General features: G+C 46.1%; 1 protein-coding gene across 1 annotated transcript in view; it reads right to left on the bottom strand.

The window, feature by feature from the left end:
• SDK1 (sidekick cell adhesion molecule 1) overlaps nucleotides 1-15,587 on the bottom strand; it is a 731,734-nt gene that overhangs the window by 62,124 nt on the left and 654,023 nt on the right. The window contains exons 34-36 of the mRNA XM_006143594.1: nucleotides 14,596-14,731; nucleotides 13,473-13,532; nucleotides 10,527-10,628 (exon numbers count right to left, since the gene is read on the bottom strand). Of these exons, the coding sequence (XP_006143656.1) occupies nucleotides 10,527-10,628; nucleotides 13,473-13,532; nucleotides 14,596-14,731 (298 nt within the window). The remainder of the gene's footprint in view (nucleotides 1-10,526; nucleotides 10,629-13,472; nucleotides 13,533-14,595; nucleotides 14,732-15,587) is intronic.

Here is a 15,587-nt window from a genome sequence, read left to right as displayed (position 1 = left end):
GAAAGAGTGAGGCCATTGTTTGAGGAGAAACCTAAAGATGGGGCACTGTTCAGAGCACTTTCAGATCTGGGGTTGTTGTTCCCAGTAACTTGGGGGCTGGCTGTGAATACATCTTCATAAACAATGCAAGGGCTGGGAGAGGGCTGGTCTGCCTAGCCACACCCACAGAGATGACACCTCCCTCCTCCACAGAGATGGTTCAGTTTATACTCATCTTGCAAAGCTGAGCTTCAGCCTCATTCCAGACCACACTGACCTCTACAATACTCAGAAGGTCCCAACCTTTTAAGGCTTGACCCTGGAGAACCTCACATCCTATACAGGATCCATGACAGGATCCCTCTATCCAGGCAGGAATTCCTTAAGGGCTGGGCCCAACCTCAGGGCTATCCCACTCCTCTCAGATGCCCAGTGGTTACTAAGCACATGGGTGCCCACAAGGAAGTCTTCACTGAATGTCAATGTGGAGAACAAAAATGTTTTTCCAGAGAGTCTGGCTAAGGACTTAAATTCAGAACCCACTGTGGGGTAGGAGCAGAAAGTTACAAGATCCCTCCAGGAGAAGTGTAGAAGATGGGGAGATGGTGACCCTACAGGTTTCCCTAAGAGTCCCCCTTTATGGGCTTGAACTTACAGCTTGCACTTGTGTGCATGGTCCTTCTCTCCCCTCTGACAGCATTAAGGGGTGTCTGTACAGGTGCTGTGTCTACCTCTGTGCAGGAGAGCTGAGGCCTGGGAGCACTCTGAGTTCTCTGGACTCCTCTGATCCCACCTTTCTAGTCCTTCTTGCCCACTCCTGCCTGCCTTGCATTCCAACCGCACCATGCCTTCCAATTAACAAGGCCGTTTACCAATTGCCTCATTCCTCATGTGGGCCTCATCAAGAGGGTGCCCTGGGATAATGCAGGCTGGAGACAGGCAGAGGGAAGCAACAAGGGGCCCAAGCCACATCTTGGAATTCTCCCCAGCCTGGTGAGGAGGTGAGTAAACACACAGAGTGTATTCTGAGTTGGGTCCAGTGGCATTGGAGGGTGTCCCACAGCAGGAAGCACTGGCATCCCCCAAATTCTCCAGTCTGGATTCCTTGGCAATGACTTCATCCATATGTTTCTGCATTAAGGCAGCAAAAAACACAGCAGCAGCTCCAAAAGATGGGAAGGAGCCCAGGAAGAATCTCTGCCCCTTCAAATTCAGGATTAATAGTGACTCATCTGTGAAACAGAGACATTAGCTCTAACGAAGGGGACTATGACAATTTGTGCCCAGCGCATAGTAGGCTCTCAGTAGATGCCTACTGAAATGGCTTATATATAGTGCCACATCCTGCCTACACACTACACTGCTTACTGGTACCAACTGGGGAGGTGGTGGTGATGGAACAATAGAAACTGCTTGTTTCTCCTACACGTCATGCCTTGTGTTCCACTGATAACCACCTAAGGATCCTACTGAACAGTGATGATGAGATATTGCAGCCTGTGAAGTGCAGGATAACTACATTAATTACCTTGTGAACAACTGCCATTCAATCTTTATTATAAACACATGTTTTCAAGTTAGAGCGGCTCAGTACCTTTTTAATTTCACTCAATAAGCGCTAGAATTTGCCTTATGTGTCACTAGGGGGAGCTAAAACAGCTAGCTTTGTTCGTTTTCTCTAGTTCCAACCAGCAGTAATTAAAAACTTGGAGTACTTATTAAGAAAGGTAAACCCACATTAAACAATACGGTTTTTGTTCTTGAAAAAAATCCAGCAAGCCAATACTTCCAAGACAACTTCCCTCTTCTAAAGCAGCACGTACACCAAAATTAACCCAAATATTCCAATCTAAGGCAATTGGATGAATATAATATGTATTTAGACACTGATTCAACCATTATAAAGAAATATTATATTCTCTTTACTATTTCTGGTAAACTTTGCATAATCAGAGGCCAAAGCTCTGAGAATTTAGCTTCTGACTTGAACCTGGCAGCCACTCCTTATTGGATGTAGGGACAAGGCAAGTCTTGCTCCTTTTCTTAGACAACCAATATGATTGCTCTTTTTGCTGGGCTAATATTTAATGCGCTTCAGTAACCAGGCGAGCTTCAGCCTCAGGCTGCTATCAGCTATGGGTAGAGCAGGGACAAGTCATTACAATATCTGAGTTCACAGCAACAACTGCAATAACACTGCAGGGATGACTCAATAAGTAACTCGTAGGACGTGTACCAAGAGTGCTGCCAATCCTACCACAAGATGCAAAAGGAGAGACAGGCCAACTCCTGGAGGGAAGTATGAATAGAATTAAGATGTCAAAAATTTCCAAATCAGTTTATAATTTAATATACTCTCCATCAAAATGCCAGCTGAAGTTGCTTTTTTGAGAACTTGCCAAAAACGACAGTAAAGTTCATAGAATGGCTGGGAAATTTGGGGAAACAAAAACAAGACGAGCTGTACTGAGTATAGAGAATGTGTAGCTGGGGCCAGCAGGTGGCATGGCAGTTGGGGTGCTCGACTCTCACATGGCTGACCATGGTTCAACTCCTGAACCTGGCAGCTTGCTGTGGCTTGATTTCTCACTTTCCCTTTATCTCTCTCTCTCTCTTTCTTTCTCTCATCAAATCAAATAATAATAACAATAAATAATTTTTTTTAATGTGTAGTAAAGTGATATATATAAATGAAAGGTTTGATTGTACCAGGGTAATAGTAAAGATGTCAAGAGAACTAAGAAAAGCCTTCAGACAGAGTAAATTAGGTATAAGAATTTAGAACATGATTAAGGTACACCATAAGAATCAATAAATAGTAGTGGGGGGACCTCTGTGGAAACAAACAATTAAACAAATAATCAAACACTAAGACCTGTTAACATTTTTTACAGATGAGAGACAAGAGTAAACCGTCTCAAAATGGGCCTGGGTCTACTCCCTGCGAAGCATCACCTTCCTTATTCACCTCTTTGCTAAAGCAGGTAGCTCCCAAGGCTGCAGGGAGCTACTCACATCTCTACAGTCGTTTCTGGGCCAGCTACATGGTGGTCAGCCTGCGAGCATCTGTAGTAAGGGCATCTAGGCTGGGAGGTGGGTCCCTCTTGAGCTTCTGCTACTCACAATGCAAAAGGGCTGATAGCATTTCTCTTGCAAGGTTCTGATTAAGTGAGAGGGGGAACAAGTTCTAACCTCATGAGCTCTTCTTGACCAAAATAGGCTAATCCTTGGGAGATGGGGATTATGTCTAAACAGTGTCTGGATAGTCTTTGGGAGATTCTGATTTGAGTTGTCATGAACTCTCCTACATGAGAATCTACAATAATGACATTTCATGATGGTTACTAACCTGTGTTTTCCCCTGCTAAAGCCTCCCCATGAGGTCCAGATCCACATTCCCCTAAGTGGTACTCTGCTCCTCCCAGGAACCCATAGCCTTTGGCCTGAGCACCTTTCTTCTTCCTGCATGTCCAATAATAGTATGAGGCCCAGTGAAGCCAATCCATAGCATACCTGTGTTACCCAGAGTATTATAGCATCTTCTCGGGAACCTCAAGTTGAAAAACTCTGACATACAGTCTCAGAGCTGGCAGGAAGTCTCCTAACATGTATCTGGGTGTGAGCTCAAGCCCAGGTCCAGGCCCAGGTCCAGGCTCAGCACTGGGGTGACTTGGTTGCATTCTTGGCTGATATGGATCTATCTGACCTGAGCTACCTCAGGTTTACACTGCATTACCTGTCCCTGGTAGGATCATCTCGGTTCTACGGGTAGGATAGTTTGAATATGGAGGTACAGTTCATTTTGCCTCTGAAACTGAGCCTGAGCCCCCACAAAGAGATATAGATGTGGATGCAGATAGGAACTGCTCACATCACTCACACTGTGGGAAAGAAATCCACTGACATCTATCTGGAGTTACTGAGTTAGGTGCCATGTGAGTCACCTCACATATATTCACTCTCACTGAACTTTCACCATGACCCTGAATGGAGGGGCCTGGGCCTGCCACCTCAATAACTCAAACCACAGCTAAACACAGGCTTAGCGACACTCTCTACCCCAAAATAAGAAGACCCAGTAAGAACCTACAGCTCCAGGGACTAAGAATTTACTCCCAAACAGTGACTGTCTACAACAGAAAAGGGCAGGATGGAGTCCCAGTGAGGCTGCAGCTGGGGAGAATGGGTCAGAGGTGAGTAAAGCAGAAGGGGGCCACCCATGAAGTGAGGAAAGGAGGCAGGAGGAGGCAGGACTGGTTCAAGGGACAAGCTAAGGAAAGGGGAAACCATGAGGCTGCAGAGGTTCAAGACAGCCCAGGTGGAGACACAGCAGCCCCTTTTATTTGTAACTTTTATGAGTAACTCTCCCAGGGACTTGTTCATGCATTCTAAAACACTGACCTAGTGCCGACCCTGAACTGGCCACATTCTGCATGCTCATCTTGTGCTCAGGATAGGCAGGTAGTGGCAGAATTGGGATGAGAACTCGTTTCCTCACTCCCAGGTCACAGAACTCCCTACTATACCATGATACCTCAAAGCCTGAGCAGTGTGGTTAAGTGACTCGCTCATGGTCATATAGCCAGAGTACAACAGAGCCAACACTCAGACTGGCAGGTTTACTTACAAAACCACAGACAAACCTTAGTTTTCATAAACGTCTTTGAGCACTGCTGGCTGACTAGTGTGTGACACTCTGAAGCATCTAGCCAAGTGAGCAGAAATTGGCCCAAGTTTATTTCATTTTCTGAAGGTTTCCTTCCTATAAGTCAATATGTTAGCAGTACCTCTCATCATGAGAATGAAATTATTACAAAGGGGGCGGTTGGCCTGTGAAGAGTAGAGACTGGAATGGTAATGACTAACTGGAAGCAATGTTGGAACGACTGACTAGCTTCTTCCTTCCAGAAAATTCTCTCCAGTATAAACACAGAGGATAGAAAAGCATGCTGAGGCTGAGAACAGCTGAAAAGCCCAATTGCAGGGGTTGGCACTGCTGGTTCTGATATGTGAGATGTGCATCATTTGAGGTGTAGGAGCCAAGCCCCATTGGACTGGGTGGAGGGAGCTGATAGAACTGAATGCAAGAGCCACTAGTCCAACCTGAGTTACTGCTTGAGACTCTAAACTGATCTGAGAAAGGAGGGGCACATGTGGAAATGCAGTCCTAGGTCTGCTCCACCAAGAAGGGAGGAGGGAACTAGTACAAGGAGTCTTTAGGAAAGACTCTTAATACACAATGCAAGTGCTGACTCATCCACAGCTGCAGGGCTTGGGGCCAGCTAGACTGCCCACTGTATAAACTTGGGTAAGTGATGAATCTTCTCTGTGCCTTAGTATTTTTTATCAGTAACAAACGGGGGTAACAATACAGATGCTTCTTGTGGCCATAAAGCCAGGACTGAAAAACTTCTAGGCCCACAGAGTCAGACATAGAGAACTATAAAGACAGGGAATCTGTGCTTGAGGATAGAGAGAGTAGGTGGGGGCAGGGAAACTGAACAAGAACAAACTCACAGGAGGCCTTAAGCATAATGTAGACTTCTATTAAATAAAATGATGAGGATAACATTCTCAATTACAGAGGAAGTAAATGACGTTTGGTGTATCTTAAGTATTACAGATTCTGTAGAACTTGTTTCTTGCTTTCCTCAGCATGTTAGAGCAATGCTAGTCACACCGAAGCACATTAAACACAAAGGAAGTTTTGTGCTTTATAAAGTCCACTTGTTCCTGGTTGGGTGTGACCTTCCCCATGGTCATTCAGGATCTACTCTGCTTCAGGACTCGGGGTTCTGTCACCTCAATCACACAGGGAAGGTCTGCCTCCTTCCCCTTGTCCCCTATGGGAACTGGTGTGCACTATTTTTGCTAATATCTGATTGGCCATGCTTGGTCACATGATTGCACATAACTGTGATGAAGGCTCGCAAATACAGTCTGGCTATGTGTCTAGGAAACAGGCAGTGTGGGATGAAGACACAGCAACCAATTGCTTACTACAAACCTTAGCATTTTCTTCCCTATGGATTCAGAGCAGCTAATGTATACACCAAGAAGCATGTTTTTCTATCTTCTTCACCCAAATGTTTCAACTGTTATCACTTGGTTCTCTGGTTCCAAACCTCCCCAAATTCCATGCTCCAAGGCACCAAGCTCAATTCAGTCACCCTGTTCTCATGGACAGAGGCAGTCAGGTCTCAGGTCCAGGAAACTTTTCCTCCACCTCTTCCCTTTCTCCTCAAAGCTATGCTATAAAAACCTCTCCTGCATTCTCTAGCCCTACGCTGTTTTTCAGTACTCTTCTCTACTTTCTAATGTCCTGACTGGACTCTCCTCTGGAAACTAAAGCCCACATTATGGTGAAAGGAAAAAAATATATAACTTCCTTCCACATCAATCTCTCTCACTCCATCTATCCCATTAGCACCCACTGTGCCAGGTATATGGAGCTGATGGCCACGTACATGCTTTTTTGCCTAAGGGCCCTGCCAGGAAAGAAAGAGCTCCCTTGTGCAAAGCCTGATCCTTAACAGGCTTGCTCTGGCTCCTGCTGCTGCTTTCTACCTCCCTGCCTCCTATAACCTTAACAACTCTGCCTCAGCCTTTCCCTGCTGACAGGGAGCATCAGGAAAAAAAAAAAATACAAAACCAACCCAATCATACAGTGTCATCTGCTGATATAGGGACAGACTCATGCCTTCTTCCCCTTCCTTTAGGGTGAGGAAACTTCTGATTAGCTTTATACATCACCCTCACTCTCACCATCATCACCTGCTATGAGTCATGAATCCCACCTGCCTTTTATTTATTTATTTTTTTGGAGAGGTTTTTGCTATAGGGTGTGTGCGCTCGGCAGACAGACAGAGAGAGACAGAAAGCAAGAAATCACCCCCCAGGGGGGTTGGCCATGCTGCAATCCCTTCTCCTCCATTCTCCTCTCAGGATCTTGGGCATGCACGCACACGCGCCCAGCATGAGTTTAAGCCACTGGGTCTGGGACTCGAACCGTGGTCAACTATGTAGGAGTCCAGCCACATAGCCATTACACTAACTGCTTGTCCCCCATCTGCTTTCATCTCAGCACCTCCACGGAGGCCCCACCTCCATGGAGGCCCCACCTCCATGGCACATCCCAGCACAGAGTTTCATGGCCACTCTCCTACCCTGTATCCTACTGTTGGAATTTGCAGGAATGACAAAGGTATTTGGGGCATGTATGTGGCGTGTATGCACGTGTGGTGCTGTATATGGGATCTTGCAATCTTGCAATCTGCAATCTTCCTTCCTCAGTTTCTAGCACCCACCTCACCCGGCTTTTTAGGGTGGGCTGGGAACCAAACCTGGGCCTTCAATGGTCTTAACCTGTCAACAGTGCATCAAACAGAGCATGACACTTTGGCTGAGTCTGATTCTTAGCATCCTCCTTCGAGCTCTATTAGCAATATGACTTGGCCATTTGGAATTTGTATGTATGGGTCAGAAAGGCATTGGTGGCCTGGGTATAATGAACAAGGCTTCCCATTTTCTTCTGCAGGATTCTAAAGGATCCAGATAGCAAAACCAAGGATGCTTTGTAGGAGTGAATCACTATGGGAAATTGGGCAGGCCTTTGAGAGGAAGGACTGGAGGAGGGATCTCATGTTGGAGAGGACCTGGAAGCTAGCATCCTGCCATGACTCCAACATCAGGGGCCAGGCCCATCTGGCTGGAACCTTTGCAGCTGCCTCCTCCCTGCCTGGGCTTAGTTTTAGCTCCACAATACTGAAAAATACCAAGAAATCTGATGTTCATAGCAGTACTATTCATAAATCTCAAAGGTAGAGTCAACCCCAGTTTACACTGATAGGTGAATGAGTACTCAAAATGTGGCAAATCCTTATCATTAATCCATGAAAAGGAATGAGATTCTGGCACATGCTATAAACTGGGTGAACTGCAAAAACATTATTCTAGGTGCAAGGAGCCAGACAGAAAAGGACAAATATTTTCTTTTATTGGAGAGGTTTTCACTATAGGGCGCGAGTGCTCGCCAGACAGAGAGAGACATAGAGACAGAAAGTGAGAAATCACCCCCCAGAGGGGATGGTCACGCTGCAATCCCTTCTCCTCCATTCTCCTCTCAGGATCTTGGGCACGTGCACACACACCCGGCGTGCATTTAAGCCAGCGGTCTGGGACTCAAACCACGTTTGACTACACGGGAGTCCAGCGACATAGCCATTACGCTAACTGCTGGTTCCCAGAAAAGGACAAATATTGTATGATTCTACTTACACAAAATACTTAGAATAGAAAAATTCATCAAGATAGAAAGTAACTGAATGGTGGGACCAGCAGATAGTGTAATGGCTATGTCGCTGGACTCCCGTGTAGTCAAACGTGGTTTGAGTCCCAGACCGCTGGCTTAAACGCACGCCGGGTGTGTGTGCACGTGCCCAAGATCCTGAGAGGAGAATGGAGGAGAAGGGATTGCAGCATGGACATGCCCCCTGTGGAGTAATTTCTCACTTTTTGCCTCTTTGTCTCTCTCTTTCTGGCGGACTCATGCGCCCTATAGCAAAAACCTCTCAAAAAAAAAAAAAAAAAAAAGAATGTAACTGAATGGTTATTTTAAGACAGGGACTGGGAAAAAGAGGACTGTTTAATGGGTGTAGTATGTCTGTTTGAAAAGCTGGGAAAGTCCTGGAGATGGATAGTTGTACAATATTGTGAATGTGATTAATGCCACTCAACTGCATACTTAAAAATGGTAAAAATGGCAGATTTCATGTTCTGTGTATTTTTATCACAGTAATGAACAAATAGAAAAACCCTAGAACCAGAGCTGGAAAAGTCAGCTGTTGTTTGATAGACCCAGATGTGACACCCCCTCCCTTTCCTCTCCCTCCCCTCACAGTTTCTATTCGGTTTCCTTCCTCTTTGCTGCAGGTCTTTTCTCTAGACTTCTGTAGTGGCAGAAGACTAAGGCCCTGTGTAGGTGCCAGAAGTTCTGGTGGACCATGGGATTCTCTCTCTGGAGGGCAGAGTGATCAGTGAGCAGAGCTCCTGCATGCCACCTCCTGCTGCCCACAGCTCAGGTACTGCAGATCCTAGATCACCTGCCATGTGCTACTCTCATCTCAGCAATGTGGTCCACCCCCCACCTTGGTAGCCATAGCTACTGCTGGTTCTAGTACCATCCACTTTTTATGGGCTATTCCAGTAGGTTTTTCTGTGGCTAGGTACAACTTGCTATTCTAAGTAGCACCTTTGGACAGATTTTTGTGCCAAGAGAGGCAGAAGTAATTTATGCTTCATTTTTTCCCTTTTCACTCATCCCTGGCTACATGCAAATCTTGCTTGATCATTCCAGAAAAAGCCTGCCAACCTAGACCCTCAGTGCTATTGATTGGTTTATAACAATAACCTCTCCAAATCTCAAATCACCTGATATATTCCTATCCACTGGCCCAGCAACCTAAGCCTCCCTCCTACTGTTCAGCATCTACAAGGTAGGGCTCTGTTCTCAGGGAATTCTAATTATTCTGGGTCTGAAACATCACCCTTCTAAATCTGCACTAGCAGGTCTGAGCAGAAAATTCAAGGCTATACACCAACCTGGGAAACTCTTTAAAAACTGTCAGCCAAGGAGGAGGGAGAGTTCTGTGGGTGAGGCTCCTCCAGCCAAAGGGGAGGAGGGTATTAACCTCATTACCTGAGGCTCCCTAGCCCAGGAAGAGGATGAAGGCACAATCTGTTAGTCTCACAAAAGGGACAGTCCCTTGAATCAGAGTTAGAACTCATATCTTATCTAAGTGTAGTGGAAACAATGATCCACATAGCTATCTAGGCCTTGAGAATGGACTGTTACCAGGATGTCAGGCTGGTTCTGGTCACCAGTCACTGTGCAAGCCCAGCAAAGAATTGGGTGAATGATCAGTTATGAACATCTCCCGCACCGCCTCCCCCACCCCCAGATACTGAGGTTTCTATTTCCTACTCTTAGATTCCCATTGAGTTAATAGTATTGCTCTTGGGCTAGCTGGTGGTGTGGTGGTTAAGGCAACTGGATCCCACATGGCCAACTTCATGGTTTAGGTCCTGGATCCAGAGACTTGAAGAACACACTAGGTACATATGCAAGTGTGCCCCAAATACTAAAAGGAGAGATGGATGAGAAGGAATTGTGGCATGACCATCCCCCCCCCCCAGAGGCTGCTTTCTCATTTATCCTCTTTCTCTCTTTCTGTCTCTTTCTCTCTCTGATGAGCATATATGTCCTCTAACAAATAAAAAAAATATTTCTCTCAAAGAGCAAAGTCATAGTAAATATCATGGCCCAGACATTGAACAAACTCTTTGGGTTTAAAATGCAAGATTTGACCATTCACTTTAGCTGTTAGGAAATTCCAGTTTTAGGTTGAGCCAGTGTTTTCCAGCTAGTGACATGGATACAACTTATCCCACCAGCAACCTGTTCAAGGAGGGTGCAGGACAGTGCTTGACATGTAAGATGTTTGGCAATAATGCCTGGTGGTGGGGTCAGGGGAATGCTAGGAACTTACCAGCCTCGCCAACAAAGACTTCCACTGGCGCACTGGCCGGGCTCTCGCCGATGATGTTATAGGCGGTCATAATCACTTCATAGCGCCTGTACTTCTTTAAATCTACAAGGTACAAGGATACAGGGGTTAGCTTGCACCAGGACAATCTTCCATTCTAAGAAAGTCCTCTTCATGAACCACACCAAATGAATCTGTACCTTCTAATAATAGGCAGGGGAAAGAAATAGACTTTTGTCCATGGAGAAGTCTGTGAAATGCTTCCACCTCTGATGCTAGTAGAAGCCCTCCTTCCTTTCCTTGTTACAACTGAAGCACCTACACCATAGTGTAGCAAGGATTCATCCTGCTCTGTGTTCAAGTAAAAGGTAGTATAAAATTCCCCCCTCTCTTTTATTTATTTATTTATTCATTTATTTTCAGTTTTTTGCTATTGGGCATGTGTGCTCTCCAGAGAAAGAGAAGGAAAAAGAAAAATCGCTCCCCAGGGGAATGGCCACATTGCAATCTTTTCTCCTCCAGTCTCCTCTCAGGATTTGGGGTATGCATGCATATACACTTTGCATGATTTTCAGGCTGCCAGATCCGGGACTCAAACTGTGCAGTTAACCATGTGGGATCTAGTGCCTTAACATTCATGCCACCTGTTGGCCCAAATTTTCTCTTCTAAAGTAAAGAATTTACATTATAAAACATGATCTAGGCTTGCCTTTGAATCTAGAATCTCTCCTTGAAAGTAAGAACACATAGAGGAAGACCCTGGTATTTTAAAATAAATTTTTAAAAAGATAATAGTAAACCAAAGGGCTTTAAGTTTTTAATGACTATGTCTTGGGGAAAAAAGTGTAGAGGCAGCCAAGCATATAGAATTACTCAGGGCAGGTTACTGAGCATGAGTTCTGTATTAACGGACATGGTGAGAGTAACACACCTCCAAATCTAAACATTCTGGAGGGTTCCCTCACTGGTTTATATTGCTTTATGGGTTGCTTGGCTTTTCTGAAGTCTGGGGTGTGTGTTTGAGCACCTGCCTGCTAGTATAAATGGGAGCTCACACCAGGCCTTCAAATTGTGCCTCTCAGCAAGCTATTAGCTCAGTAGAGTGTCAGTGAATCAGATCACTAAGGTCCTTACACCACTGGCTTCAAGGAAATGTTTACAAGGAAATGTTTACCACCACGTGGCTGAGTGAGGATCCAGCCTCTCTGACTCTAAGCACTGCTGGATCTGTGCTGCTTTACAAATAACCCACAGGAAGTGGCTTCTTGGACTCACATTGACCTGGCTTTTTAGCCTCAATCCAGGGACTCATGCTGTTGTCGAGTCCTGAGAAGGGGAGGGGTCAGCTGAGACATAAGCAGGGATGTGGATGTAGCCATGTGGGCTCATGACCACCCCTCTTTCATTTCACAACCTGTGATTGAAAACCTGGAGCAACTTCTGGCTCAGGAGCCCTTGTGACTAGAACCTGGTCTTTTATTCTCTGACTAGCTCTTTAACAGAGGTAACAGTGGGGAGGGAGCTTGGCCTACGTGGGCACTCAGCAAACAGGTGTTAGGGGAACAATGGGTAAATGGGTGAGTGAGTGATGGCTGGGTGCATGAGCAGATAAAGCTCATCACAGATGATTATGGGAAGCAGCACAGAGGAGTGAATCTTGCCCCTCGGGCTAGTCCAGCTGCTTGCAGGGTGGTAGGAAGATGGGATGGGATAGGGTTGGAAAGCCTCTTGAAGAAGGCCTACATATAGTAGGGGCTCAGAAAGGAGCAGCTCCTCCTCCACCTCCTTCCTTGATTTGCTTCCTAACGTAGTCAAGTTTCTGGATTGAAGTAAGTCACAATATGAGGTCCCCTCCTTTAGCCCCACACTTGGATCTTAAAACCCATCTCTAGCTAGAAAGCAAAGAGGGAACAACATGGTTTTATCAAAGTCAAAGGGAGGATGAGCAGATTTTTAAAAAGGAGATCTATCCATACAGTAGAATATGATTCATCTTAAAAAGGAAGGAAACTCTGACACATGCCAATATATGGAAAAACCTGGAAGACATTATGTCAAGTGAAATAAGTCAGTCACAAAAAGACAAATACTACATGATTCCACTTACACAAGGTCCCTAGAGTCAAAATCATAGAAACAGAAAGTAGAAGAAGGGACCAGCAGTTAGCATAGTGGCTATGTCACTGGACTCCCTTGTAGTAGACTATGGTTCGAGTCCTGGACGCGGTGGCTTAAACTCACGCCGGACGCGTGTGCGTGCGTGCCCAAGATCCTGAGAGGAGAATGGAGGAGAAGGGATTGCAGTGTGGCCATCCCCCCTGGGGGGTGGTTTTTCGCTTTCTATCTCTCTGTTTCTCTCTCTTTCTGGTGAGCACACATGCCCTATAGCAAAAACCTCCCCCACCCTCACCCCCCCACACACAAAAAAAGAAAAGAAACAAAGTAGAAGACCAGTTTCCAGAGGATAGAGGGAGAGGGAAATGGAGAGTTAGTGTTTAGTGGGTACAGAGTTTCTCTGTGGGAAGATAGAAAGTTCTGGAGATGGGTGTGAGTGTACTTAGTGTCACTGAATCGTACACTTAAAAATGATTAAAGCTAGTTTTATATTTATCTGTTTTACCACCAAAAAAGGTTTTTTGTTGTTGTTTTTGTAAAAATACAAAAGTACAAAAGTGAGTTGGAGAGGAAATCTTGTCCAGTTTGACTTTCTTTTTTGTCTCAAACTCAAAGACCAGATGTCAGTAAATATCCACCAGCCTCCATTTCTAGAAATTTCCTGTGTCCCTGATGGTTTTGGCATGTTGAGGAGTAGTGTTTGAGAGGGGGAATTCCAGAAATTAGAGCCATTAATCCAAGCTGGTTTCACTTGGTCCACTGAGAGGCCAATTGGCGTTGGCTGCCTTTCTCCCCAGCCACGGAGGCTTCCTGCTGGAGGCGGTGTGCACTTACGTGTTAATTCATACGTTGTTAATGTGGAGCTGCTGTTCACGGTCTTGAAGCTGCTTTGGGCTATTAGGGGTAAGCAAAGCAGAAAGGCAGTTAGCATGCAGGGAAACAGTTATTGTAAATGATGTACAGCAGAAATGAGGGAAATGGCCCCACTCAGATGTCGTTCCAGCTCCTGCACTGCACCTCCAAGGGCGATAAAGACCTCACTGCTGCCCACATACTTCCCATCAGCTCCCTGGGAACTACCTCACTTCTTTGTAAAACATCACGGAACCCCAGCCCAAGACAGGTGGAGGTGTGCTCGCCCCTGTGATTAAACAGAACAAGCATTTGGTGTGACATAGTGCCAGGCAACACTAGGGAAGACACACACATGAGTTTCTCCTGGAACCTCGTGGCAGGTACTACCACCTGCTTACTCAGTTTAGGTGTGAATCCTGGCTTGAAGGGGACAAGCAAACCAACTGTGAAAGAGGGCTTGTGCTTAGGCATGTAAGCTGACTACCTCATTGGGGCCTTCCACTCTTTGTGTTTTTATTTTGCTGCAAAACCCTGGGAGATGCTAATTGTGTGGACATCAGCAAAGGCCACCTTCTGGGTGTGCTAAGAGTGTGGGTGACAAGTGGGTGGTTTCTTTTCACCAGCACTTGTCAGTGCATTCCTGAACAGGACCAGAGCCACATTGTGTGAGCATAGGTGCCATGTCTGCACGCATACCATGTGTGGAAGGGGAGGAAGGTGTGTGTAATGCTCACTGCTGGTGCACAGTAAGGCCCCAAAACAACTGAGGTAGCAGGAAGTGAGAGGCAGTCATTCAGGAGGCAGGATCCTGGAGCTTCTCTTACTGTTTCCAGCATGAGGATGTCAGAGGGCAAAGAATATCTTCTATGGCAGGGTGTGTGGGATGCCAGGAAATTAAATCCCTATCACCTCCTTCCCAGAAAAGGAGGTGGGAGGGGGCAGCCTTTCACCCAGGCTCAGAAGTTGCCTTGATGACAGCTATATGGCCCATTATCAGAGCCCTGCCTGGGGTTGTGGTGGAGCACAGGCTGCAGGTTGCCTAGGAACTCCCTGCCATTGCTTGTGGCTAAAATGCAGAATGAATGAAAAGGAAGAGTCTTACCTGTGAGCTCAGCTCGCAAAGCTGAAGGGCTTTTGAGTGTCTTGGCCTCTGTTCCTGACCCAGCCTCATACTCCAGCTCCCGGTAGTAGATCCTGTATCCCTGAAGAAGGCCATTCAGGCTTTCATCCCTAGGAGGCTGCAGAGACATCACAGGACTCAGCCACACTGAGGGAGTCAACCCCTGCATGAGAGGTGTGGAACCTCTGCCCCCAGGTTAACTAGGCAACCACACAAGAGAAGGTCTCTAGTTCAAGTCAGAGACTCTCAAAAACAAAGGAAAGGTATCAAATTCATGAAGAGGAACACAAGGGTCCTCTCAGGATACATAAACCAGCTGTGAAGTCATTGCCAGAACCTCAGTTTTCTTGTGCCTCTATGTGGGGACACAGGCATGTGACTGTAATTCTTGAATGATCCCCAAGGACAGTATAGCCCAGACACAGAGAAGGAGGAGGCTGTCCTATGTAAACTCAGAACTACAAGGGCACCTTGGGATGCAGGCTGGCTTCTAATCATCCAGTGCTAGCCCTACCCCGTCTCTGTTATTCCCTGGCCATTCTGGGGCAAAGGCCGGGTATAGAAAAGTCATGTGAAGTCTCTTGTTTTCTGTTTGTTTTTGCTTTTACCTCCTAGGGCTGACAGTCTTAGCCAACAAAATTATAGGACGCTCAGTTAAATTTGACCCTCAAAATCACTGTCCTACAATCCAGAGGTAACTAGGTATCCAGTGTTTTCTCTACTGGACCCCTCCACATGCCAGGTCACCCCCACTTCACCCGACTCCGACCTAAGGCTGGAATCCCTGATATCCCATCCAATATCAGCTGACATTAAAAGAGCTAATGATAGGTCAGGTGTTCATCCAACTCATAAAAATCCAGTGGAGGGACCAGCAGATGGCATAACGGTTATGTTACCTCCACATGGCCAACTGCAGTTTGAGTCCTGGACCCGGAGGCTTGAAACTCACGCTGGGTGCATGTGCGTAATCC

The sequence above is a fragment of the Tupaia chinensis genome, unplaced genomic scaffold, assembly GCF_000334495.1.
Source record: "Tupaia chinensis unplaced genomic scaffold, TupChi_1.0 Scaffold000101_1, whole genome shotgun sequence".
Lineage (NCBI taxonomy): Eukaryota > Metazoa > Chordata > Mammalia > Scandentia > Tupaiidae > Tupaia > Tupaia belangeri.
Note: the sequence above shows the minus strand (reverse complement) of the source record. Positions and strands in the feature narration are given on the sequence as shown.